This window comes from Pseudophryne corroboree, chromosome 9 (assembly GCF_028390025.1).
Source record: "Pseudophryne corroboree isolate aPseCor3 chromosome 9, aPseCor3.hap2, whole genome shotgun sequence".
Lineage (NCBI taxonomy): Eukaryota > Metazoa > Chordata > Amphibia > Anura > Myobatrachidae > Pseudophryne > Pseudophryne corroboree.
In genome coordinates, this window is record NC_086452.1 from 320,693,050 (window position 1) to 320,719,811 (window position 26,762).

The window sequence follows — 26,762 nt, forward strand, 5'->3', positions numbered from 1 at the left end:
GTAATGAGAATAATAAGAAGGAGAGGAGTAAGAACTATACTCATTGTTCCGGGTGGCCAAGAAGAGCTTGGTACCCAGAACTCCAAGAAATGATCTCAGAGGACCCATGGCCTCTGCCGCTCAGACAGGACCTGCTGCAGCAGGGGGCCTGTCTGTTCCAAGACGTACCGCGGCTGCGTTTGACGGCATGGCGGTTGAACGTCGGATCCTGATGGAAAAGGGCATTCCGGAGGAAGTTATCCCTACGCTATTTAAAGCTAGGAAAGAAGTGAACGCAAACCATTATCACCGCATATGGCGGAAATATGTTGCGTGCTGTGAGGCCAGTATGGCCCCAAAGGAGGAATTTCAGCTAGGTCGTTTTCTGCACTTCCTACAAGTCAGAGGTGACCATGGGCCTAAAAATTGGGTTCCATTAAGGTCCAGATTTCGGCTCTGTCGATTTTCTTCCAAAATAGAACTGGCTTCACTGCCTCAAGTTCAGACTTTTGTTAAGGAAGTGCTGCATAGTCAACCCCCGTTTGTGCCTCCAGTGGCACCGTGGGATCTCAACGTAGTGTTGGATTTCCTGAAGTCGCATTGAGTTGAGCCACTTAAATCCGTGGAGCTACAATACCTCACGTGGAAAGTGGTCATGCTGTGGGCCGTGGCGTCGGCCAGGCGTGTATCAGAATTGGCGGCTTTGTCATATATCTGTATTCTATATGGATAAGGCGGAATTGAGGACTCGTTCCCAATTCCTTCCTAAGGTGGTATCAGTTTTTCATGTGAACCAACCTATTGTGGTGCCTGCGGCTACTTGGGACTTGGAGGATTCCAAGTTTTCTGGACGTAGTCAGGGCCCTGAAAAGTATATGTTTCCAGGACGGCTGGAGTCAGGAAAACTGACTCGCTATTTATCCTGTATGCACCCAACAAGCTGGCTGCTCCTGCTTCTAAGCAGACTATTGCTCGCTGGATCTGTAGCACGATTCAACTTGCACATTCTGCGGCTGGAATGCCGCACCCTAAATCTGTGAAAGCCCATTCCACGAGGAAAGTGGGCTTTTCTTGGGCGGCTGCCCGAGGGGTCTCGGCTTTACAAATTTGCCGAGCTGTTACTTGGTCGGGTTAAAACACTCTTGCAAGAGTCTACAAGTTTGATACCCTGGCTTAGGAGGACCTAGAGTTTGCTCATTCGGTGCTGCAGAGTCATCCGCACTCTCCCGCCCGTTTGGGAGCTTTGGTATAATCCCCATGGTCCTTACGGAGTCCCAGCATCCACTTAGGACGTTAGAGAAAATAAGATTTTACTCACCGGTAAATCTATTTCTCGTAGTCCGTAGTGGATGCTGGGCGCCCATCCCAAGTGCGGATTGTCTGCAATACTTGTATATAGTTATTGCCTAACTAAAGGGTTATTGTTGAGCCATCTGTTGAGAGGCTCAGTTGTTATCATGCTGTTAACTGGGTTTAGTATCACGAGTTATACGGTGTGATTGGTGTGGCTGGTATGAGTCTTACCCGGGATTCAAAATCCTTCCTTATTGTGTCAGCTCTTCCGGGCACAGTATCCTAACTGAGGTCTGGAGGAGGGTCTTAGTGGGAGGAGCCAGTGCACACCAGGTAGTCCTAAAGCTTTCTTTAGTTGTGCCCAGTCTCCTGCGGAGCCGCTAATCCCCATGGTCCTTACGGAGTCCCAGCATCCACTACGGACTACGAGAAATAGATTTACCGGTGAGTAAAATCTTATTATTTCTCTAACGTCCTAAGTGGATGCTGGGGACTCCGTAAGGACCATGGGGAATAGCGGCTCCGCAGGAGACTGGGCACATCTAAAGAAAGCTTTAGGACTAACTGGTGTGCACTGGCTCCTCCCCCTATGACCCTCCTCCAAGCCCCAGTTAGATTTCTGTGCCCGACGAGAAGGGTGCACACTAGGGGCTCTCCTGAGCTTCTTAGTGAAAGTTTTAGTTTAGGTTTGTTATTTTCAGTGAGACCTGCTGGCAACAGGCTCACTGCATCGAGGGACTAAGGGGAGAAGAAGCGAACTCACCTGCGTGCAGAGTGGATTGGGCTTCTTGGCTACTGGACATTAGCTCCAGAGGGACGATCACAGGCCCAGCCTGGATGGGTCCCGGAGCCGCGCCGCCGGCCCCCTTACAGAGCCAGAAGAGCGAAGAGGTCCGGAAAAATCGGCGGCAGAAGACGTTCCTGTCTTCAATAAGGTAGCGCACAGCACTGCAGCTGTGCGCCATTGCTCTCAGCACACTTCATACTCCGGTCACTGAGGGTGCAGGGCGCTGGGGGGGGCGCCCTGAGACGCAATAAAACATGATAAAAATACCTTACATGGCAAAAAATACATCACATATAGCTCCTGGGCTATATGGATGCATTTAACCCCTGCCAGAATATACAGAAAAACGGGAGATAAGGCCGCCGAAAAGGGGGCGGAGCCTATCTCCTCAGCACACTGGCGCCATTTTCCCTCACAGCTCAGTTGGAGGGAAGCTCCCTGGCTCTTCCCTGCAGTCACTACACTACAGAAAGGGTTAAAAAAAGAGAGGGGGGCACTAATTAGGCGCAGTATTAAAACATACAGCAACTATAAGGGGAAAAACACTTATATAAGGTTATCCCTGTATGTATGTGTGTATATATATATATATATATATATATATATATATATATATATATATATATATATATATATATATATATATAGCGCGCTCTGGTGTGTGCTGGCATACTCTCCCTCTGTCTCCCCAAAGGGCTAGTGGGGTCCTGTCCTCTATCAGAGCATTCCCTGTGTGTGTGCTGTGTGTCGGTACGTTTGTGTCGACATGTATGAGGAGAAAAATGATGTGGAGACGGAGCAGAGTGTCTGTAACAGTGATGTCACCACCTAGGGGGTCGACACCTGAGTGGATGTACTGTTGAAAATTACGTGACAGTGTCAGCTCTGTATAAAAAAAACAGTGGTTGACATGAGACAGCCGGCTACTCAGCTTGTGCCTGTCCAGACGTCTCCTAGGCCGTCAGGGGCTCTAAAGCGCCCGTTACCTCAGATGGCAGATACAGACGCCGACACGGATACTGACTCCTGTGTCGACGGTGAAGAGACAACCGTGATTTCCAGTAGGGCCACACGTTACATGATTGAGACAATGGAAAATGTTTTATACATTTCTGATAATACGAGTACCACCAAAAAGGGGTATTATGTTCGGTGAGGGAAAAACTACCTGTAGTTTTCCTGAATCTGAGAAATAAAATGAGGTGTGTGATGATGCGTGGGTTTCCCCCCGATAACAATTGATAATTTCTTAAAAAGTATTGGTGTATACCCTTTCCCGCCAGAGGTTAGGGTGCGTTGGGAAACACCCCCTAGGGGGGATAAGGCGCTCACACGCTTGTAAGAACAAGGGCTCTACCCTCTCATGAGATGACCGCCCTTAAGGATCCTGCTGATAGAAAGCAGGAGGGTATCCAAAAATGTATTCACACACATACTGGTGTTATACTGCGACCAGCAATCGCCTCAGCCTGGAGGTGCAGTGCTGGGTTGGCATGGTCGGATTCCCTGACTGGAAATATTGATATCCTAGATAAGGATAGTATATTATTGCCTATAGAGCATTTAAAAGATGCATTTCTATATATGCATGATGCACAGCGGAATATTTGCCGACTGGCATCAAGTATAAGTGCGTTGTCCAATTCTACCAGTAAAATGGTCAGTTGATGCGGATTCCAAATGGCATTTGGAAGTATTGCCTTTGAAAAGGGACATTTGGGGTCGGTCTTTTAGACCTGGTGGCCACGGCAACAACTGGGAAATCCACGTTTGTACCCCAGGTCGCCTCTCAAAATAAGACGCTGTATTATCAGGCGCAGTCCTTTGTTGGCAAGCGGACAAAAGGTTCCTCTTTTCTGCTCGTGACAGAGGGAGAGGAAAAAGGCTGAAGAGATTGGCCAGTTCCCAGGAACAGAAACCCTTTCCCGCCTCTGCCAAGCCCTCAGTATGACGCTAGGGCCTTACAAGCTCAGGCACGGTGGGGGCCCGTTCTCAATGAATTTCAGTGCGCAGTGGGCTCACTCGCAAGTAGACCCCTGGATCCTTCAGGTAATATCTCAAGGGTACATATTGGAATTCGAGACGTCTCCCCCTCGCCGTTTCCAAAAGTCGGCTTTACCGACGTCTCCCTCTGACAGGGAGGCAGTTTTGGAAGCCATTCACAAGCTGTATTCCCAGCAGGTGATAATCAAGGTACCCCTCCTGCAACAGGGAACGGGGTATTATTCCACACTATTGTGGTACCGAAGCCAGACGGCTCGGTGAGACCGATTCTAAATCTAAAATCTAAAATCTTTGAACACTTACATACAGAGGTTCAAATTCAAGATTGAGTCACTCAGAGCAGTGATTGCGAACCTGGAAGAAGGGGACTACATGATGTTTCGGGACATCAAGGATGCTTACCTTCATGTCAAAATTTACCCTTCTCACCAAGGGTACCTCAGGTTATGGTACAGAACTGTCACTATCAGTTCAGACGCTGCCGTAGGGATGGTCCACGGCACCCCGGGTCTTTACCAAGGTAATGGCCGAAATGATATCCCTTCGAAGGAAGGAAATTTTAGTTATCCCTTACTTGGACGATAAGGGTAAGATCCAGGGAACAGTTGGAAGTCGGTGTAGCACTATCTCAGGTAGTGTTGCGGCAGCACGATTGGATTCTCAATATTCCAAAATCGCAGCTGGTTCCGACGACTTGTCTTCTGTTTCCTAGGGATGTTCCTGGACACAGTCCAGAAAAAAGGTGTTTCTCCCGGAAGAGAAAGCCAGAGAGTTATCCGAGCTAGTCAGGAACCTCCTAAAACCGAACCAAGTCTCAGTGCATCAATGCACAAGGGTTCTGGGTAAAAATGGTGGCTTCCTACGAAGCAATCCCATACGTTAGATTCCACGCAAGAACCTTCCAGTGGAACCTACTGGACAAATGGTCCGGGTCGCATTTTCAGATGCATCAGCGGATAACCCTGTCACCAAGGACAAGGGTATCCATCCTGTGGTGGTTGCAGAGTGCTCATCTTCTAGAGGGCCGCAGATTCGGCATTCAGGACTGGGTCCTGGTGACCACGGATGCCAGCCTGCGAGGCTGGGGAGCAGTCACACAGGGAAGGAATATCCAGGGCTTAGGGTCAAGCCTGGATACATCACTTCACATAAATATCCTGAAGCTAAGGGCCATTTACAATGCTCTAAGCTTAGCAAGACCTCTGCTTCAAGGTCAGCCGGTGTTGATCCAGTCGGACAACATCATGGCAGTCACCCACGTAAACAGACAGGGTGGCACAAGAAGCAGGAGGGCAATGGCAGAAGCTGCAGGGATTCTTCGCTGGGCGGAAAATCATGTGATAGCACTGTCAACAGTATTCATTCCGGGATTGGACAACTGGGAAGCAGACTTCCTCAGCACGACCTCCACCCGGGAGAGTGGGGACTTCACCCAGAAGTCGTCCACATGATTAAAAAACTCGACAGGTATTGCGCCAGGTCAAGAGACCCTCAGGCAATAGTTGTAGACGCTCTGGTAACACCGTGTGTTCCCTCCTCTGCCTCTCATACCCAAGGTACTGAGATTGATAAGATGGAGAGGAGAAAGCACTAAATTCGTGGCTCCGGATTGGCCAAGAAGGACTTGGTAACCGGAACTTCAAGAGATGCTCACGGAGGATCCGTGGCCTCTACCTCTAAGAAGGGACCTGCTCCAGCAAGGACCCTGTCTGTTCCAAGACTTACCGCGGCTGCGTTTGACGGCATGCCGGTTGAACACCGGATCCTGAAGGAAAAAAGGCATTCCGGATGAAGTCATCCATATCCTGATCTAAAGCCAGGAAGGATGTAACCGCAAAAACATTATCACCGCAATTGGCGAAAATATGTTGCGTAGTGCGAGGCCAGTAAGGCCCGACGGAGGAAATTCAACTGGGTCGATTCCTACATTTCCTGCAAACAGGAGTGTCTATGGGCCTGAAATTGGGGTCCATTAAGGTTCAGATTTCGGCCCTGTCAATTTTCTTCCAAAAAAGAACTAGCTTCAGTCCCTGAAGTTTAGACGTTTGTAAAAGGGGTACTGCATATACAGCCTCCTTTTGTGCCTCCAGTGGCAATTTGGGATCTCAATGTAGTTTGGGTTCCAAAAGTCACATTGGTTTGAACCACTTAAATCTGTGGAGTTAAAATATCTCACATGGAAAGTGGTCATGCTGTTGGCCCTGGCCTGGGCCAGGCGCGTGTCAGAATTGGCGGCTTTATCCTGTAAAAGCCTTATCTGATTTTCCATTCGGACAGGGCGGTATTGAGGACTCGTCCTCAGTTTCTCCCTAAGGTGGTTCCAGCGTTTTCACCTGAACCAACCTATTGTGGTGCCTGCGGCTACTAGGGACTTGGAGGAATCCAAGTTGCTGGATGTTGTCAGGGCCCTGAAAATATTTCCAGGACGTCTGGAGTCAGGAAATCTGACTCGCTGTTTATCCTGTATGCACCCAACAAGCTGGGTGCTCCTGCTTCTAAGCAGACTATTGCTCGTTGGATTTGTAGTACAATTCAGCTTGCACATTCTGTGGCAGGCCTGCCACAGCTAAAATCTGTAAAAGCCCGTTCCACAAGGAAAGTGGGCTCATCTTGGGCGGCTGCCCGAGGGGTCTCGGCTTTACAACTTTGCCGAGCAGCTACTTGGTCAGGGGCAAACACGTTTGCTAAATTCTACAAATTTGATACCCTGGCTGAGGAGGACCTGGAGTTCTCTCATTCGGTGCTGCAGAGTCATCCGCACTCTCCCGCCCGTTTGGGAGCTTTGGTATAATCCCCATGGTCCTTACGGAGTCCCCAGCATCCACTTAGGACGTTAGAGAAAATAAGAATTTACTTACCGATAATTCTATTTCTCATAGTCCGTAGTGGATGCTGGGCGCCCATCCCAAGTGCGGATTGTCTGCAATACTTGTACATAGTTATTGTTACAAAAATCGGGTTATTATTGTTGGGAGCCATCTTTTCAGAGGCTCCTCTGTTATCATACTGTTAACTGGGTTCAGATCACAAGTTATACGGTGTGATTGGTGTGGCTGGTATGAGTCTTACCCGGGATTCAAAATCCTTCCTTATTGTGTACGCTCGTCCGGGCACAGTATCCTAACTGAGGCTTGGAGGAGGGTCATAGGGGGAGGAGCCAGTGCACACGAGTTAGTCCTAAAGCTTTCTTTAGATGTGCCCAGTCTCCTGCGGAGCCGCTATTCCCCATGGTCCTTACGGAGTCCCCAGCATCCACTACGGACTATGAGAAATAGAATTATCGGTAAGTAAATTCTTATTTTATGTACTGTGTGTGCACATGGATATGTATATGTTTACAGAGGTGTGCTTGGGTGCATATATATGTATATGGCTTGGGTAAGAGATAACATTGAAAATCTATTCTTGCAATAGCAAGCACATGGCCGGACACCATTTTTAACATTACTTCCTGGTTCTTCCCGGGTAGTGGCTGCCCTACAACACTCGGCCTCTGGAGGAGCCGGGGTGGTGTTGGGAATTTTATTTTCTTTGTTTTTGTAGTGCAGGTTTCACTATTGCAGCTAAACACGTGCCCTGTAAATGCAAACGTGGTACTAAGTCACAGTACTGGTCTGTCATTCTAGACTGGCTTGTCAGTGTACATAATCAGTAAGTCTAAAAAGCAAGCAGCTTCACTGCACAGTCGGTCGGACAGATGTCGAATAAATACGACTGCACCCATGCCGATCCTCTTTGGGGGGAAGACTGGCGCATGTACTGCCTGAGGAAAATTGGTATTATTTGTCTTATAATTTGAGTGTTTCCGCTACGTCGCTTGCTGCTGAATCGACGCCAGCCCTCATATCACATAGCAGGCAACAGGGCAGTACGTCAGGTTCTCCACGAACACTTAACCACATTCTTCCAGTGAGAGACCATTGTTATTATTGGTGTTATATCTTGCCAGTTTCAGGCTACGACGTTTAAATACCCGTCAGAGCGTACCCTACAGTGTACAGCAGTATGGGTGTTGCTTCGCCCTGCTTTGGTGGGGGTTTCAGGTTACCAGGGCTGTAGTGGCATGGCCATAACGGTCACGTTTGCCCTACAATAGGAACACCTTAGACTACTCGCTGATCACGTTTGTCATTTTGCTCATCTCGCCTTTCAGCTTCACTAGTTAACTACGTGCATTTTCGCTACGTTCTTAACAGGCGGAGTCAGTTTATAAACGAGAATAGAAGCTTTACTTTACATGGTCCTGTCTTGGACACAGGCTTTTCGCAGACCACAAGGGAGGAAAATTCAGATTTCTTACTTTTTGTCTTTACAAATTCCTGACTAGAAATGCTCAGGATATAGGCTTTACACTTCAGTCCTTTCAAGGCCGTGCTACAGCAGCAGCCATACCCAGACCATGTGGTAGAATACGGGTAAGGTACTGCCATATACTTCGAGACACACATCGTACAAAATATAGTTTGACGGGTTTCCACCATTGCCATTTGCAAGACAGGTCTACCTGCGTCATACAACAAGACGGCGGTTTTGCAGACCGTGACACAGACTCTATTAGGCTCAGCAGTTGATGCCGTAGTTAACACCCGAGTCACGGTTATTCCAGTTTTGGATAGTTCCAAAACTGGATGACTGTCAGTCCTCTACTGACCCTACAGACAGTACGTCACTTACTACAGATTCAACATGGAATATTTGCAGTCGGCATGTTGGAATCCACAGTAATTCTGGATTACGATGGATCTCGTACTTAGACGAATCAGGCCTACTTCTGGTTTGCTCTTGAAACAATGCTTACTTTCAAGCACTACCATTTGGAGTCTAATCGGCGCCTCGGGTAGTCACAAGAGTCAGGATAGCTCATCTCAGATCCCTGTGAGTGATAACAGTTCCCTGCTTTGCAGATCTGCTCATCAAAGCTCCGTCTAAATGCTTATTACTGGAACGTGACTTACTAATGTACAATGCCGTCGTTCAGCACGATTGGATTGTCAACCTCAAGAAATCAAGCCTCATTCCGTCACAAAGGATTCATGCATGGGAATGGTTCCGTGGATACACGGATTTACCTGCCTCATCACAACACACAAAGTGTTTGTCATTACGTCCAGTTAGTACGCAAGCCACGGATAGTCTCGGTACGTTTTGACATTCGACTATTAGGAAGGAGGGTGGTGTCTTTCGGCGCACTCCAGTTCGCAAGAGTTTACTCACGTCATTTTCACCTGGATGTTTTGCATGCATCTACGACTTCATCAGGAAGTGCGTTTGTCTCCAAGGACCAGAGTATCACTCCTCTGGTGGCTCCACGTATACAATCTCACCGCAGGAGAATGTTTGGCGTCTGTAACTGGATAATTCTAAAGAGGGACGCGAGTCTCAGAGGTTGGGGAGCTGTAGTCCAAAATTGGCTACTTCACAGATCACGGAAGATTGCTGTCAATTAAATGTCCTGGAACTCAGGGCAATTTACAACGCGCTGTGGCAAGCGGTGCACAGGCTCCGGGCTCAGACTGTCCACGTGCAGTCAGACAACGCGACGGCGATCGCATACATCACCAAACAAGGAGGAATTCGAAGTCGCATGGCAATGTGACAAGTGCTCGACTCCTCAATTGGACCGAGCGTCACCAGGTGATATTGTCGGCAGTGTTCATTCTGGGAGTGGACAACTGGGAGGCAGATTATCCCAGCGGTCAGGATTTTCATCCAGTAAACTGGACATTATATTCAGGAGCGGTCCTGATGTTGGTCCAGCGGTGGAGTTACCCACAGGGGTATCTATGGCATTTTGAAAAAAATCATCAAACATCTCAGAATGTGTTCAGAACAAGAGCTCCAGGGGCAGTGGATGCTCTCATGATCGCGTGGTCGTACAGCTTTGTGCATCTGTTTCCACCGTTTACGCTGCTTTCTCGGTTGCTAAAACGGACCAAACGGTAGTCCACGACGGTCGTACTAGAGGCGCCTCATTGGACTCTGAGAGCATGGTTCTCGGATCTCCGCAACCTATTCGCAGCCGATTCTTAACCGCTCCTGCCATGTCCGGATCTGTTACAACAGGCTCCGTGTCTTTACCCCGATTTCGCGAGGCAGCGCTTGACGGGGAGGCTGTTGAAACCGCCCTCTTAAGAAGGGAGGGCATTCCACAATCTGTTCTCCCAACCATGTTAAGTGCTAGGAAGCCAGTTACGCCAGCTCATTATCACAGAATTTGGCGTGCCTATTTAGGTTGGTGTGAAGCTCGGTATTTCCGACATTATCTTTATCAGTATCCCGTCTTTTAATATTTTTACAGACTGAGTTAGGTGAATGACTATGTTTCTGCACTCAAGGTGCAGGTCTTGGCCTTGTCAATTTACCTGCAAAGGCGTTTGGCTCTTTTGCTGACTGTACTTACTTTCCAGCAAGGTGTCCTCAGAGTACAACCTCCATTTATACTACCTACAGCGCCATGGGACTTGAATCTGGATGTTGATTTTTTACAGTCTTCATATTTTGAACCCTTACAACAAGTGGAGGTTAAGTTTCTCACTTGAAAAACATTTGTTTCTTAGCCTCAGCAAGGCGTGTTTTTACATTGGGTGCCTTGTCATGCAAGCCACCTTATCTTGTGTTTTATAATCATAGAGCGGAACTTCGCACAAATTCCGTTTTCCTACCAAAGATGGTGTAATGTTACACATCAATTACTAAATCGTAGTTCCGGTGTTATCAGTAGGTTCAGGAACTTCAGCTACTTTAGATGTGGTACGCGCACTACGCGTTTATGTAGCCAAACATCAATTGTACGTTAAACAGTTACATTGTTTGTTCTCTATAATATGGTTAAGATAGCTTAGCCAGCTTCCAAGCAGACCTTATACCATATGTCAGGCTTAGCTTCATACTAGGCAGTGTCAAGCCATTCCACACGTTCTTTGGAATGTCATAGGCAGGCTACAACCGCCTTCATCAGTGTCAGACCATTCCACAAGTTCTTTGGGAACGTCATGGCCAGCAGGTTCTGAAGCTTCTACGAAACAACTTAGGCGAGCTGCTACAAGGTCATGAGTGCATGGTCATCAGTGCACATGTTTGTGCGCTGCTGCAAGTTTAATACGTTTACGGCATCAGCATCGTGCTTTGGCCGTCTAGTGTTACAGGTGCCAAACAGCTCTCCCGCCCACGGGGGAACTTTGGTACGTCCCAAGAGTACTCCAGTGACCCCTAGTGGATGAAAAAGAAAATAGGATTTTGGTACTTACCAGGTAAATCCTTTTCTTTGAATCCTTAGGGGGCACTGGACGCCCGCCCAGAGCAGTTTTATCTGTCTTGTGGTAAGCTCAGTGGATCTTATGGGAACACATTATCACCAATGGATACGATGTTACGGTGATATCTATTATGGTGTCAACTGCTTAGTTGTCAGTTACGTTATGTGTCAACTTTAGTGTTGACCGTTATAATTTACGCTATGTGTCAACTTTAGTGTTGACCGTTATATTATACTGTTATCTGTAATTCTCTATGGTTCATCCTCTCTATCGCTCCTGTTCGGCTCAGTAAAAATACTGAAGGGTTTCTGGGAGTATGGAGGGGATGGCCAGTTACTAATTTTAATATTTAAATATGTGCCATTCCCTGCTACGCCCTGTCCATATCCCAAGAGTACTCCAGTGCCCCCTATGGATTCAAAGAAAAGGATTTACCTGGTAAGTACCAAAATCCTATTTTTATTATCACAGAGCGGAACTTCGGACGAATCCCGCTTTTCTACCAAAGGTAGTATCTTCTTTTCACATCAATCAACTAATCGTAGTTCGTGTTTCAGAAGGTTCAGGAACTTCAGCTGCTTTGGATTTGGTACGCACACTTTGCGATTATGTAGCCTGATCATCAACAGTACGTAAAACAGATACATTGTTTGCTCTGGGATCCAGTCTGAAGATCGACAGTGTCTAGGTGGACCACTATAGGTCGGCAGGGTTTCTAGGTCGACACAAGTTTTTCACATTTTCTTTTCTTGTTTTTTTTTGTTGAACTTTTTCATACTTAACGATCCACGTGGACTACGATTGGAACAGTAACCTTGCCTGAAGCATGGCGAGCGAAGACTGTGCACTAATTGGGCTTCCCGGTCACTGTACGGAGAAAACGACACCAAAAAAACATGAAAAACTCCTGTCAACCTTTTGACCTGTCGGCCTATAGTGGTCAACCTAGACACTGTCAATCTAATGTTCCACACCCGTTAGCTCCCTATGATGCAGTCAAGATACGTTGGCCAGCTTCCAAGCAGACCTTGGCTAGATGGATTAAGCGAACCATTCGTCAAGCTTACTTTCATGCTAGTCTACAACCGCTTGCATCCGTTTCGGCGCATTCCACATGTATTGTGGGAAGGTCATGGGCAGCAGGTTGTGGAGCTTCTACGACGCACACTTGCCGCGCGGCTGCATGGTCATCAGTGCACACGTTTGTGCGCTTTTACTAGTTTGCTACGTTTCCGGCATCAGAATCTAGCTTTGGTAGTCTAGTGTTACAGGTGCCAAACAGCTCTCCCGCCCAAGGGGGAAACTTTGGTACGTCCCAAGAGTACTCCAGTGCCCCCTGTTGATTCAAATAAAAGGATTTATCTTGTAAGTACCAAAATCCTATTTTTTTTAAATGCCAATGTCTGGATTCTCTCTCTCCCCGTGATGTCAGTGAATCTTAGTTGAATGAATGATAAATTATATAACCATTTATTTATACGTTAATTTATGTCTACATTATACAGTTAGAAAGTCAAATTAATGAGTGCCATTAATGTGATCTCTAAATATTAACATCCATCTTCGAATCTTACTCATTTCTATTGGATTAGCTCTGTGGTTGCAGGTCTGATACTGTAAAAGATAATTACAATAATGCAGTTGTCTATGGATGTAATTGAAGATTGATCCTATAAATGTATTGGGGCTGTGGTTGAGCAGCCATTTGACACTGTATAATTGCAATCATTTGTGTTATCCTTAGAATATTATTTTCCAATAGAAGCTGGAGCCTTTTTTTTCCCCGATCATGCAAATCTCCTATATAATTGCCCACATCTGTCACTCTGTGACTGTGTGGCTAACGCTGGGCGGAGTCTCAGTCACAAAGCTAGAGCTAGGCCACGAGGAGGAGGAGGACGGCGCCCCTCAGTCAGTCAGTGCGGCCGCTGTATGTATGGCCACTCTGTCTCCCGCCTCCTCTCTCCCCGCCTCCATCTCCCCCTCACCGGCCAGCGGATACTCTCAGGCTGAGGCGGAGAGAAGCCGGCCAGCCGCGGTCAGTCTCTCTGCCGCTCCCCGGAAATCCGCGGTCAGCTCTCGGCCACAGGCCGCCCATCGACCACTGCCCTCAGCCCGTGGACAGCTCACTGCTGCCGCGGCCCGCACGCTCCCCTAATTCGGGAGCGTGCGGCACAGTGCTCCCCTGTTTCGCCTGTGGACAGCTACGTTGCTGACGCATGCAGCCATCCCCGCTCTCCACAGCGGCATAGCTAGGGGGAGATGGCGCTTGGTACCCGGGCACAAATTGCCAGACCGCTGCTCACATACAAACGTTGGGGGGAGAGTCATGGCAGTAATTCACGCATTACATACAGTGCACTTCTACACTACATACATACACTGCACAAATTACATACAGTTTGTCTGTATGTGTGTGTGTATATAATATATATTTCTCTATCGTCCTAAGTGGATGCTGGGGTTCCTGAAAGGACCATGGGGGAATAGCGGCTCCGCAGGAGACAGGGCACAAAAAAGTAAAGCTTTTACCAGATCAGGTGGTGTGCACTGGCTCCTCCCCCTATGACCCTCCTCCAGACTCCAGTTAGATTTTGTGCCCGAACGAGAAGGGTGCAATCTAGGTGGCTCTCCTAAAGAGCTGCTTAGAGAAAGTTTAGCTTAGGTTTTTTACTTTACAGTGAGTCCTGCTGGCAACAGGATCACTGCAACGAGGGACTTAGGGGAGAAGTAGTGAACTCACCTGCGTGCAGAGTGGATTTGCTGCTTGGCTACTGGACACAAGCTCCAGAGGGACGATCACAGGTACAGCCTGGATGGTCACCGGAGCCGCGCCGCCGGCCCCCTTGCAGACGCTGAAGAGAGAAGAGGTCCAAAATCGGCGGCTGAAGACTCCTGAGTCTTCATAAAGGTAGCGCACAGCACTGCAGCTGTGCGCCATTTTCCTCTCAGCACACTTCACACAACAGTCACTGAGGGTGCAGAGCGCTGGGGGGGGCGCTCTGAGAGGCAAATAAAAACCTTATTAGAGGCAAAAAATACCTCACATATAGCCCACAGAGGCTATATGGAGATATTTAACCCCTGCCTAACTTCAAAAATAGCGGGAGACGAGCCCGCCGTAAAAGGGGCGGGGCCTATCTCCTCAGCACACAGCGCCATTTTCTCTCACAGAAAAGCTGGAGAGAAGGCTCCCAGGCTCTCCCCTGCACTGCACTACAGAAACAGGGTTAAAACAGAGAGGGGGGGCACTGATTTTGGCGATATTGTATATATATAAAAGATGCTATAAGGGAGAAACACTTATATAAGGTTGTCCCTATATAATTATAGCGTTTTTGGTGTGTGCTGGCAGACTCTCCCTCTGTCTCCCCAAAGGGCTAGTGGGTCCTGTCCTCTGTCAGAGCATTCCCGGTGTGTGTGCTGTGTGTCGGTACGTGTGTGTCGACATGTATGAGGACGATGTTGGTGAGGAGGCGGAGAAATTGCCTGTAATGGTGATGTCACTCTCTAGGGAGTCGACACCGGAATGGATGGCTTATTTAGAGAATTACGTGAGAATGTCAACACGCTGCAAGGTCGGTTGACGACATGAGACGGCCGACAATCTATTAGGACCGGTCCAGGCGTCTCAGAAACACCGTCAGGGTTTTTAAAAAAACGCCCATTTACCTCAGTCGGTCGACACAGACACAGACACGGACACTGAATACAGTGTCGACGGTGAATAAACAAACGTATTTCTCATTAGGGCCACACGTTAAGGGCAATGAAGGAGGTGTTACGTGTTTCTGATACTACAAGTACCACAAGAAAGGGTATTATGTGGGAGTGAAAAAACTACCTGTAGTTTTTCCTGAATCAGATAAAATAAAATGAAGTGTGTGATGATGCGTAGGGTTACCCCGATAGCAAATATTGGCGTTATACCCTTTCCCGCCAGAAATTAGGGTACGTTGGGAAACACCCCTTAGGGTGATAAGGCGCTCACACGCTTATCAAGTGGCGTTACCGTCTCCAGATACGGCCGCCCTCAAGGAGCCAGCTGATAGGAAGCTGGAAAAATATCCTAAAAAGTATATACACACATACGGTGGTTATACTGCGACCAGCGATCGCCATCAGCCTGGAGATGCAGTGCTGGGTTGGCTTGGTCGGATTCCCTGACTGAAAATATTTTATTCATGTAGAGCATTTAATAGGATGCATTCTATATATATGTATGTGAGATGCACAGAGGGATATTTGCTCTCTGGCATCAAGATAAGTGCGTTGTCCATATCTCCCAGAAGATGTCAGGGACACGACAGTGGTCAGGTGATACAGATCCCATACGGCAGATGGAAGTATTGCTGTATAAAGGGAAGGAGTTATTTGGGGGTCGGTCCATCGGACCTGGGGACCACAGCAACAGCTGGGAAATCCAACCTTTTTTACCCCAAGTTACATCTCAGCTAAAAAAGACACCGTCTTTTCAGCCTCAATCTTTCCTTTCCCATGAGGGCATGCAGGCAAAAGGCCAGTCATATCTGCCCAGACATAGAGGTAAGGGAAGTAGACTGCAGCAGGCAGCCCTTTCCCAGGAAAAGAAGCCCTCCACCGCGTCTGCCAAGTCCTCAGCATGACGCTGGGGCCGTGCAAGCGGACTCAAGGTGGGGGGGTAGTCTCAAGAGTCTCAGGGCGCAGTGGGATCACTCGCAAGTTGACCCCTAGATCGTACGAGTATTATCCCAGGGGTAAAGATTGGAGAGTCGAGACATCTTCTCCTCGCAGGTTCCTGAAGTCTGCTTTACCAACGGCTCCCTCCGACAGGGAGGCAGCATTGGAAACAATTCACAAGCTGTATATCCAGCAGGTGATAATCAAAGTACCCCTCCTACGACAAGGAAAAGGGTATTATTTTTCCACACTATATTGTGGTACTGAAGCCAGACGGCTTGGTGACACATAGTCTAAATCTAAAATGTTTTGAACACTTACATAAAAGGTTCAAATCGAGATAAAGTCACTCAGAGCAGTGATAGCGAACCGGAAAAAAGGGGACTATATGGTGTCCCTGGACATCAAGGATTACCTCCATGTCCAAATTTTGTCCTTCTCATCAAGGGTACCTCTGGTTCGTGGTACAGAACTGTCAATATCAGTTTCAGACGATGCCGTTTGAATTATCCACGGCACCCCGGGCCTTTTTACCAAGGTAATGGCCGAAAAGATGTTTCTTCAAAGAAAAAAGGCATCTAAATTATCCCTTACTTGCACGACCTAAAAAGGGCAAGTTCCAGAGAACAGTTGGAGGTCGGAAGAGCACTATCTAAAGTAGTTCTTCGACGGCACGACTGGATTCTAAATATTCCAAGAATCGCAGCTGTTTTCCGACGATACGTCTGCTGTTCCTAGGGATGATTCTGGACACGGTTCAGAAAAAGGTTTTTCTTCCCGAGGAAAAAGCCAAGGAGTTATCCGACCTGTCAGGAACCTCCTAAAACCAGGAAAGGTGTCTGTACACAAGAGTCCTGGGAAAAATGGTGGCTTTTTACGAAGCAATTCCATTCGGCAGATTCCATGCAAGAATTTTCCAAAGGGATCTGTTGGACAAATGGTCAGGGTCGCATCCTCAGATGCACCTGCGAATAACCCTGTCGCCAAGGACAAGGGTATATCTTCTGTGGTGGTTGCAAAAGGCTCATCTATTGGAGGGCCGCAGATTCGGCATACAGGATTTGATCCTGGTGACCACGGACGCCAGCCTGAGAGGTTGGGGAGCAGTCACACAAGGAAGAAACTTCCAGGGGGTATGGACGAACCTGGAAAAGTCTCTTCACATAAACATTCTGGTACTAAGAGCAATCTAAAATGCTCTAAGCCAGGCGGAACCACTCCTGCAAGGAAAACCGGTGTTGATTCAGTCGGACAACATCACGGCGGTCGCCCATGTAAACAGACAGGGCGGCACAAGAAGCAGGAGTGCAATGGCAGAAGCTGCCAACATTCTTCGCTGGGCGGAGAATCACGTAATAGCACGGTCAGCAGTGTTCTTCCCGGGCGTGGACAACTGGGAAGCAGACTTCCTCAGCAGACACGATATTCACCCGGGAGAGGGGGGTCTTCATCCAGAAGTCTTCCACATGCTAATAAACTGTTGGGAAAGACCAATGGTAGACATGATGGCGTCTCGCCTCAAGGACAAGTATTGCGCCAGGTCAAGAGATCCACAGGCAATAGCTGTGGACGCACTGGTAACACCTTGGGTGTACAAATCAGTATATGTGTTTCCTCCTCTGCCTCTCATACCAAAGGTATTGAAGATTATACGGTGAGGAGGAGTAAGAACAATACTAGTGGCTCCGGATTAGCCAAGAAGGACTTGGTACCCGGAACTTCAAGAGTTGGTCACGGACGACCCGTGCCCTCTACTTCTGAGAAGGGACCTGCTACAACAGGGTCCCTGTCTCTTTCAAGACTTACCGCGGCTGCGTTTGACGGCATGGCGGTTGAACGCCAGATCCTAAAAGGGAAAGGCATTCCAGAAGAAGTCATTCCTACCTTGATTAAGGCAAGGAAGGAAGTCACCGCGAAACATTATCACCGCATTTGGCGAAAATATGTCGCGTGGTGCGAGGATCGGAGTGTTCCGACGGAGGAATTTCAACTGGGTCGTTTCCTACATTTCCTACAATCAGGATTGTCTATGGGTCTCAAATTGAGATCTATTAAGGTTCAAATTTCGGCCCTGTCAATATTCTTCCAAAAAGAATTGGCCTCAGTTCCTGAGGTACAGACTTTTGTTAAAGGAGTACTGCATATACAGCCTCCTGTGGTGCCTCCGGTGGCACCGTGGGATCTAAATGTCGTTTTAGATTTCCTCAAATCCCATTGGTTTGAACCATTGAAAAAGGTGGATTTTAAATATCTCACATGGAAAGTGACTGTTACTGGCCCTGGCTTCCGCCAGGAGAGTATCTGAATTGGCGGCTTTATCTTATAAAAGCCCTTATCTAATCTTCCATTCGGATAGGGCAGAACTGAGGACTCGTCCGCATTTTCTCCCTAAGGTGGTATCAGCGTTTCACCTGAACCAACCTATTGTGGTGCCTGCGGCCACTGGCGACTTGGAGGACTCCAAGTTGTTGGACGTTGTCAGAGCCTTAAAAATATACATTTCAAGCACGGCTGAAGTCAGAAAATCTGACTCGCTGTTGATACTATATGCACCCAACAAGTTGGGTGCCCCTGCTTCTAAGCAGACGATTGCTCGTTGGATTTGTAACACAATTCAACTTGCTCATTCTGTGGCAGGCCTGCCACAGCCTAAATCTGTTAAGGCCCATTCCACAAGGAAGGTGGGCTCATCTTGGGCGGCTGCCCGAGGGGTCTCGGCATTACAATTCTGCCGAGCAGCTACGTGGTCGGGGGAAAACACGTTTGTAAAATTCTACAAATTTGATACCCTGGCAAAAGAGGACTTGGAATTCTCTCATTCGGTGCTGCAGAGTCATCCGCACTCTCCCGCCCGTTTGGGAGCTTTGGTATAATCCCCATGGTCCTTTCAGGAACCCCAGCATCCACTTAGGACGATAGAGAAAATAAGAATTTACTTACCGATAATTCTATTTCTCGGAGTCCGTAGTGGATGCTGGGCGCCCATCCCAAGTGCGGATTATCTGCAATACTGTACATAGTTATTGTTAACAAATTCGGGTTATATTGTTAAGGAGCCATCTTTAAGAGGCTCTTTCTGTTATCATACTGTTAACTGGGTTTAGATCACAAGTTGTACGGTGTGATTGGTGTGGCTGGTATGAGTCTTACCCGGGATTCAAATTGCCTCCCTTATTGTGTACGCTCGTCCGGGCACAGTACCTAACTGGAGTCTGGAGGAGGGTCATAGGGGGAGGAGCCAGTGCACACCACCTGATCTGGTAAAAGCTTTACTTTTTTGTGCCCTGTCTCCTGCGGAGCCGCTATTCCCCCATGGTCCTTTCAGGAACCCCAGCATCCACTACGGACTCCGAGAAATAGAATTATCGGTAAGTAAATTCTTATTATTGGTTAGAAGAAGGCGGCACTCAGTCAGACTCTTATTGTAGAATTTGGGTCATTTATTTAGACCATGTAGGCCGACATGTTTCGGGGTGAACAGCAAAATGCTGTTATTGGCCCTGAGGACGGGGGTTCACCCCGAAAAACATGTCGGCCTACATGGTCTAAATAAATGACCCAAATTCTACAATAAGAGTCTGACTGAGTGCCGCCTTCTTCTAACCAACCCATATAGTGGCCATTGTCACCAGGAGGGCACCGCAGCAATTATATATGTGTGTGTGTGTGTGTGTGTGTATATATATGTGTGTGTGTGTGTGTATATATATGTATGTATATATATATATATATATATATATATATATATATATATTTATATTGCATTACTGTACACTATACATACACTGCATTACTGTACATCAGTAATGCAGTGCATGTATGTACCCCATACGTACACTGCACACCATACCTCCCCGCCCGCGGCACCTCCGAACCCTCTAGCCCACCCGCGATACCCCCACACCCATCCCTCACCCACCCACGGCACCCCCTCTCCCATCTGCGTCTCCACCGCACCCGCCACTCCCCCAATCACAGCACCTACTAGGTGATCGTCCCCTGTGTGCGCTGTTCACGCCGTCACAAGGGGCTAAGGACCCTTAACCATCGCACGTCCTTTGTCCGTGCAATATTTAACCACTCAGAATTATGATTGGAGGATATACTCCACATAATCTAAATATTGCACGGCCCAAGGGTTAAGGGGGCATAGCCCCTTGCGACTGTGTGAAGAGCGCCCGTAGGGCGCGATGAGTCACCTAGTAGATATATACTTGTGTAGATGCATTTCCCAAAGCTCCTGAAATGTACATAGTCACTTGCCATAATTTAATTGAAATGTTTTATTTAGCCTGACAGGCAAACTTTAATGTGGAGTGCAACATGGCCAAAAGAGGTGCGTCAACTGGCTGAGGATTTTTTGAGGGACTATGTTCAGATCAATGTGGGGAACTTGGAGCTCTCCGCAAATCACAACATCCTACAGATCGTCGATGTGTGCCAAGAAAGTGAGAAAGACCACAAGTAGGTTCAGTGTTATATTTTTATTTTGCACTTTTATATGGTATGTGTATAATAAAGTAGAGATGCCAATACTTTGCTTTAGAATCAAGGGTGATGAGTTGGTACACGTTTGTTTTTTGTTTTCTCTTACGTCCTAGAGGATGCTGGGGACTCCGTAAGGACCATGGGGATAGACGGGCTCCGCAGGAGACATGGGCACTTTAAGAAAGACTTTAGATCTGGTGTGCACTGGCTCCTCCCTCTATGCCCCTCCTCCAGACCTCAGTTTGATACTGTGCCCAGAGGAGATGGGTGCACTTCAGGGAGCTCTCCTGAGCTTCCTGACAAAGTATATTTGTTAGGTTTTTTATTTTCAGGGAGCCTGCTGGCAACAGACGCCCTGCATCGAGGGACTGAGGGGAGAGAAGCAGACCTACTTTTGTGAGTTTCAAGGCTCTGCTTCTTAGGCTACTGGACACCATTAGCTCCAGAGGGAGTCGGAACACAGGTCTCACCCTGGAGTTCGTCCCGGAGCCGCGCAGCCGTCCTCACAGAGCCGGAAGATAGAAGCCGGGTGAGTATGAGAAGAAAAAGAAGACTTCAGAGGAGGCAGAAGACTTCATGATCTTCACTCAGGTAACGCACAGCAGTGCAGCTGTGCGCCATTGCTCCCACACACCTCACACACGGCAGTCACTGTAAGGGTGCAGGGCGCAGGGGGGGCGCACTGGGCAGCAATATGAACCTCATTTCTGGCAAAAGAGATACATATACAGCTAGGCACTGTATATATAAAGAGCCCCCGCCAGTTTTTATTATATTTAAGCGGGACAGAAGCCCTCAGCACTCACCAGCGCCATTTTCTCCACAGCACAGCTGAGAGGAAGCTCCCCGGACTCTCCCCTGCTTATCCACGGTGAAAGGGGGTTTCAGAGAAGGGGGGGCACATATTTGGCAGCAAATAATAGTATTACAGCGCTACTGGGTAAACACATTGTGTGTTTTTCCTGGGGTATTAGCGCTGGGTGTGTGCTGGCATACTCTCTGTCTCTCCAAAGGGCCTTGTGGGGGAACTGTCTTCAGATAAGAGGATTCCCTGAGTGTGTGGTGTGTCGGTACGTGTGTGTCGACATGTCTGAGGTAAAAGGCTCTTCTAAGGAGGAGATGGAGCAAATGTGTGTGTGTGTGTGTGTGTGGTGTCTGTCGACAACGCCGACACCTGACTGGATATGTGGAATTAAGTGCTGAGGTAAATTTATTGCACAAAAGATTAGAGAACAGACAGGGAATCTACCCATGTCTGTCCCTATGTCGCAGGGACCTTCAGAGTCTCAAAACGCCCACTATCCAAAATAATAGACACTGATACCGACACGGAGTCTGACTCCAGTGTCGACTACGATGATGCAAAGTTACAGCCAAAACTGGCAGAAAAGTATTCAATATATGATTATTGTAATAAAAGATGTTTTGCATATCACTGATGACCCATCTGTCCCTGACACGAGGGTACACATGTTTAAGGGGAAGAAAGCTGACATAACATTTCCCCCTCTCATGAACCAAATGAATTGTGTGAAAAATAGCGGGAATCTCCAGACAAGAAACTGCAGTTTCCCAAAAGAATTCTCATGGCGTATCCTTTCCCTGCTAGGGCCAGGATACGATGGGAATCCTCCCCTAGGGTGGACAAGGCGTTGACACGTTTACCCAAAAGGTAGCGCTAACATATCAAGAAACAGCTACCCTCAGGGATCCTGCAGATAGCATGCAGAAAAGTACTTTGAAGTCCATTTACACACATTCTGGTACACTACTCAGACCGGCGATTGTGTCGGCAGGGGTTTATACCGCTGTAGCAGCGTGGACAGATACCTTATCAGCGGAGATTGAAACCCTAGATAAGGATACCATGTTATTGACCCTAGGATATATAAAAGATGCTGTCTTATATATAAGACATACTCCAAGAGATATTGGTCTACTGGGTTCTAGAGTCAACGCTATGTCGATTTCTGCTAGACGTGTACTGTGGAACATGCAATGGACAGGTGATGCCGACTAAAAGAGGCATATGGAGGTTTTACCTTACAAGGGTGAGGAATTGTGTGGAGAAGGGCTCTCGGACCTGGTCTCCACAACTATAGCTGGTAAATCTGATCTTTTGCCTTATAGTCCCTCACAGCCTAAGAAAGCACGACATTATCAAATGCAGTCCTTTCGGTCGCAGAAAAACAAGAAAGTACGAGGAGCGTCCTTTCTTACCAGATGTAAGGGCGCAGGGCACAGCTAGTTCCCAGGAACAGAAGTCCTCCCCAGCCTCTACTAAATCCACCGCATAACGCTGGAGCTCCGCTAAGGGAGTCCGCCCCAGTGGGAGCACGTCTTCGACTCTTCAGCCACATCTGAGTTCACTCACAGGTGGATCCCTGGGCAATAGAAATTGTTTCTCAGGGTTACAAGCTGGATTTCGAAGAGGTGCCTCCTCGCCGGTTTTCCTTATCGGCCCTACCGGCTCCTCCCCCAGAAAGGGAGATAATATTAAATACAATTCACACATTGTATCTCCAACAGGTGGTGCTCAAGGTTCCCCATCTTCAACAAGGAAGGGGATATTACTCAACCTTGGCTGTAGTCCCGAAACCGGACGGTTCGGTCAGACCTATTTTAAAATTAAAATCTCTGAACCTATACTTGAAAAGGTTCAAATTCAAGGTGGAATCGCTCAGAGCGATCATCGCCAGCCTGGAAGGGGGGGATTTTATGGTGTATCTAGACATAAAGGCTGCATACCTTCATGTTCCCATTTATCCACCCCATCAGGCGTACCTGAGAATTACGGTACAGTATTGTCATTACCAATTTCCGGGTAATTGGCGGAAATGATGGTGCTCCTACGCAAGCAAGGAGTCACAATTATCCCATATTTGGACGATCTCCTAATAAGGGCGAGATCAAAAGAGCAGTTGTTGAACAGCATGTCACTTTCGCTGAAGGTGTCACAGCAACTCGGCTGGATTCTCAGTATCCCGAAGTCACAGTTGGTTCCTAAGACTCGTCTGCCCTTCTTGTGTATGATTCTGAATACGGACCAGAAATGGGTTTATCTTCCGATAGAGAAGGCCCAGGAACTAATGACCCTGGTAAAAAACCTATTAAAGCCAAAACAGGTGTCAGTGCATCACTGCACTCGGGTCCTGGGAAAGATGGTGGCATCTTACGGGGCCATTCCCTTTGGCAGGTTCCATGCGAGGACTTTCCAATGGGATCTACGGAACAAGTGGTCCGGATCACATCTACAGATGCATCAGTTAATCACCCTGTCCCCTAGGGCCAGGGTGTCTCTCCTATGGTGGCTGCAGAGTGCTCACCTTCTGCAGGGTCGCAGGTTCGCCATCCAGGACTGGGTTCTGGTAGCCACGGATGCGAGCCTCCGAGGTGGGGGAGCAGTCACACAGGGAAGAAACTTCAAAGGTCTTTTGGGTCAAGTCAAAAAACTTGTATTCAAATCAACATCCTGGAGCTGAGGGCCATATACAACGCCCTTCGGCAAGCGGAAACATTGCTTCGCGACCTACCGGTTCTGATCCAGTCAGACAACATCACCGCAGTAACTCATGTATACCGCCAAGGCGGCACAAAGAGCAGAGTGGAAATGGCAGAAGCCACCAGGATTCTCCGCTGGGCGGAAAATCATGTAAGCGCATTTTCAGCAGTTCATTCCGGGAGTGGACAACTGAGAAGCAGACTTCCTCAGCAAACACGACCTGCATCCAAGAGAGGACTTCTTTAGGAAGCCTTCGCACAGATTGCAAGTCAGTGGGAACTGCCACAGATAGACACGATGGCGTCCCGCCTCAACAAGAAGCTACAGAGGTATTGCACCAGGTCAAGAGACCCTCGGGCAGTAGCTGTAGATGCCCTAGTGACACCGTGGGTGTTCCAGTCGGTCTATGTATTTCCCCCTCTTCCTCTCATACCCAAGGTGTTGAGAATGGTAGGAGGGAGAGGAATGAGAACAATCCTCATTGTTCCAGATTGTCCACGAAGGACCTGGTATCTGGATCTGCAGGAAATGCTCACAGAAGATTAGTGGCTTCTTCCTCTAAGACCGGTTGCAACAGGGGCCATGTCTATTCCAAGACTTACCGCGGCTGCGTTGGATGGCATGGCGGTTGAACGCCGGATCCTAGCGGATAAGGGTATTCCGGATGAGGTCATTCCTACACTAATAAAGGCTAGAAAGGACATGACATCTAAACATTATCACCGTATATGGCGAAAATATGTTTCTTGGTGTGAGGCCAGGAATGCTCCTACGGAAGAATTCCATCTGGGCCGTTTCCTTCACTTCCTGCAAACTGGAGTGAATTTCGGCCTAAAATTAGGATCTATTAAGGTTCAGATTTCGGCCTTATCCATTTTCTTTCAAAAGGAATTGGCCTCTCTCCCTGAAGTACAAACTTTTGTGAAGGGAGTACTGCATATTCAGCCTCCTTTTGTACCTCCGGTGACGCCTTGGGACCTTCACGTGGTGTTAAGTTTCATTAAGTCACACTGGTTTGAACCACTTAAAACAGTGGAGTTGAAAAATCTCACTTGGAAGGTGGTCATGTTATTAGCCTTGGCTTCGGCTAGGCGAGTGTCGGAATTAGCGTCTTTATCACATAAAAGCCCCTATCTGGTTTTCCATATGGATAGAGCGGAATTGCGGACCCGTCCTCAATTCCTGCCAAAAGTGTTTTCATCCTTTCATATGAACTATTGTGGTGCCTGTGGCTACGCGTGACTTGGAGGATCCAGAGTCCCTTGATGTGGTCAGAGCTTTGAAAATTTACGTGGCCAGATCGGCTACAGTCAGAAAAACAGAAGCACTCTTTGTCATGTATGCACCCAACAAGATTGGTGCCCCTGCTTCAAAGTAGACTATTGCTCGCTGGATCTGTAACACGATTCAGCAGGCGCATTCTACGGCGGGATTGCCGTTACCTAAATCGGTCAAGGCCCATTCCACTAGGAAGGTGGGCTCTTCTTGGGCGGTTGCCCGAGGGGTCTCTGCGCTACAGCTGTGCCGAGCTACTACTTGGTCGGAGTCAAACTCCTTTGCAAAGTTCTATAAGTTTGATACCCTGGCTGAGGAGGACCTCCTGTTTGCTCAATCGGTGCTGCAGAGTCATCCGCACTCTCCCGCCCGTTTGGGAGCTTTGGTATAATTCCCATGGTCCTTACGGAGTCCCCAGCATCCTCTAGGACGTAAGAGAAAATAAGATTTTACACCTACCGGTAAATCTTTTTCTCGTAGTCCGTAGAGGATGCTGGGCGACCGTCCCAAGTGCGGACTACTTCTGCAAGACTTGTATATAGTTATTGCTTAAATAAGGGTTATGTTATAGTCTCATCGGTCTTGGACTGATGCTATATCGTTTTCATACTGTTAACTGGATAGTATATCACAAGTTATACGGTGTGATTGGTGTGGCTGGTATGAATCTTGCCCTTGGATTAACAAAAATCCTTTCCTCGTACTGTCTGTCTCCTCTGGGCACAGTTTCTCTGAGGTCTGGAGGAGGGGCATAGAGGGAGGAGCCAGTGCACACCAGATCTAAAGTTTTTCTTAAAGTGCCCATGTCTCCTGCGGAGCCCGTCTATCCCCATGGTCCTTACGGAGTCCCCAGCATCCTCTACGGACTACGAGAAAAAGATTTACCGGTAGGTTTAAAATCTTATTTTTTTTCTTATTGGAAAATGAGTGCTGTGGTTGTTTTGAGTAATTTTATGTAGTAGATGGTCAATTATTTTTTCACAGGAGACTGTTTTGTATTCCATATAGCCTGCTTCTTACAGTGTTCTGTTTCTATTTCAGGCTTATCCAACTGATGGAAGAAATAATGGCGGAAAAAGAAAATAAGACAATTATTTTTGTAGAAACTAAACGTCGTTGTGATGAACTTACTCGCAAAATGAGACGTGATGGGTGAGCAGAAAATTTGAAGTTTAATTTATTTATTTATTTTCCACCTTTCTCTATTGTGAAAGTATTTAATGTTCCTGTATGTTCTTTCCTTAGTTGGCCAGCCATGTGTATCCATGGTGACAAGAGTCAGCAGGAGCGTGATTGGGTTTTGAATGGTAAGTTAGTTTTGGTCATAAAAGAGATTTATTATGGTTAGTTTTAGTTTACATTTTAAGAGCAAGACGACTAGAGGATGCTGGAGTCCATATTTAATACCATGAGGTATAGACTGGTCCACCAGTAGCCATTGGCACTTTTTTTAAGAGTTTGAGAGTGTGGGCCGGCTCCTCCCTCTATGCCCCTCCTACCAGACACCGTTTAGAAAATG

The 26,762-nt window shown here is 47.7% G+C and overlaps 1 protein-coding gene across 1 annotated transcript in view; it reads left to right on the forward strand.

The window, feature by feature from the left end:
- The window catches only part of DDX17 (DEAD-box helicase 17), a 182,741-nt gene that overhangs the window by 116,035 nt on the left and 39,944 nt on the right, over window positions 1-26,762 (forward strand). Inside the window, exons 8-10 of the mRNA XM_063940483.1 lie at window positions 20,270-20,442; window positions 26,285-26,395; window positions 26,489-26,550. Of these exons, the coding sequence (XP_063796553.1) occupies window positions 20,270-20,442; window positions 26,285-26,395; window positions 26,489-26,550 (346 nt within the window). The remainder of the gene's footprint in view (window positions 1-20,269; window positions 20,443-26,284; window positions 26,396-26,488; window positions 26,551-26,762) is intronic.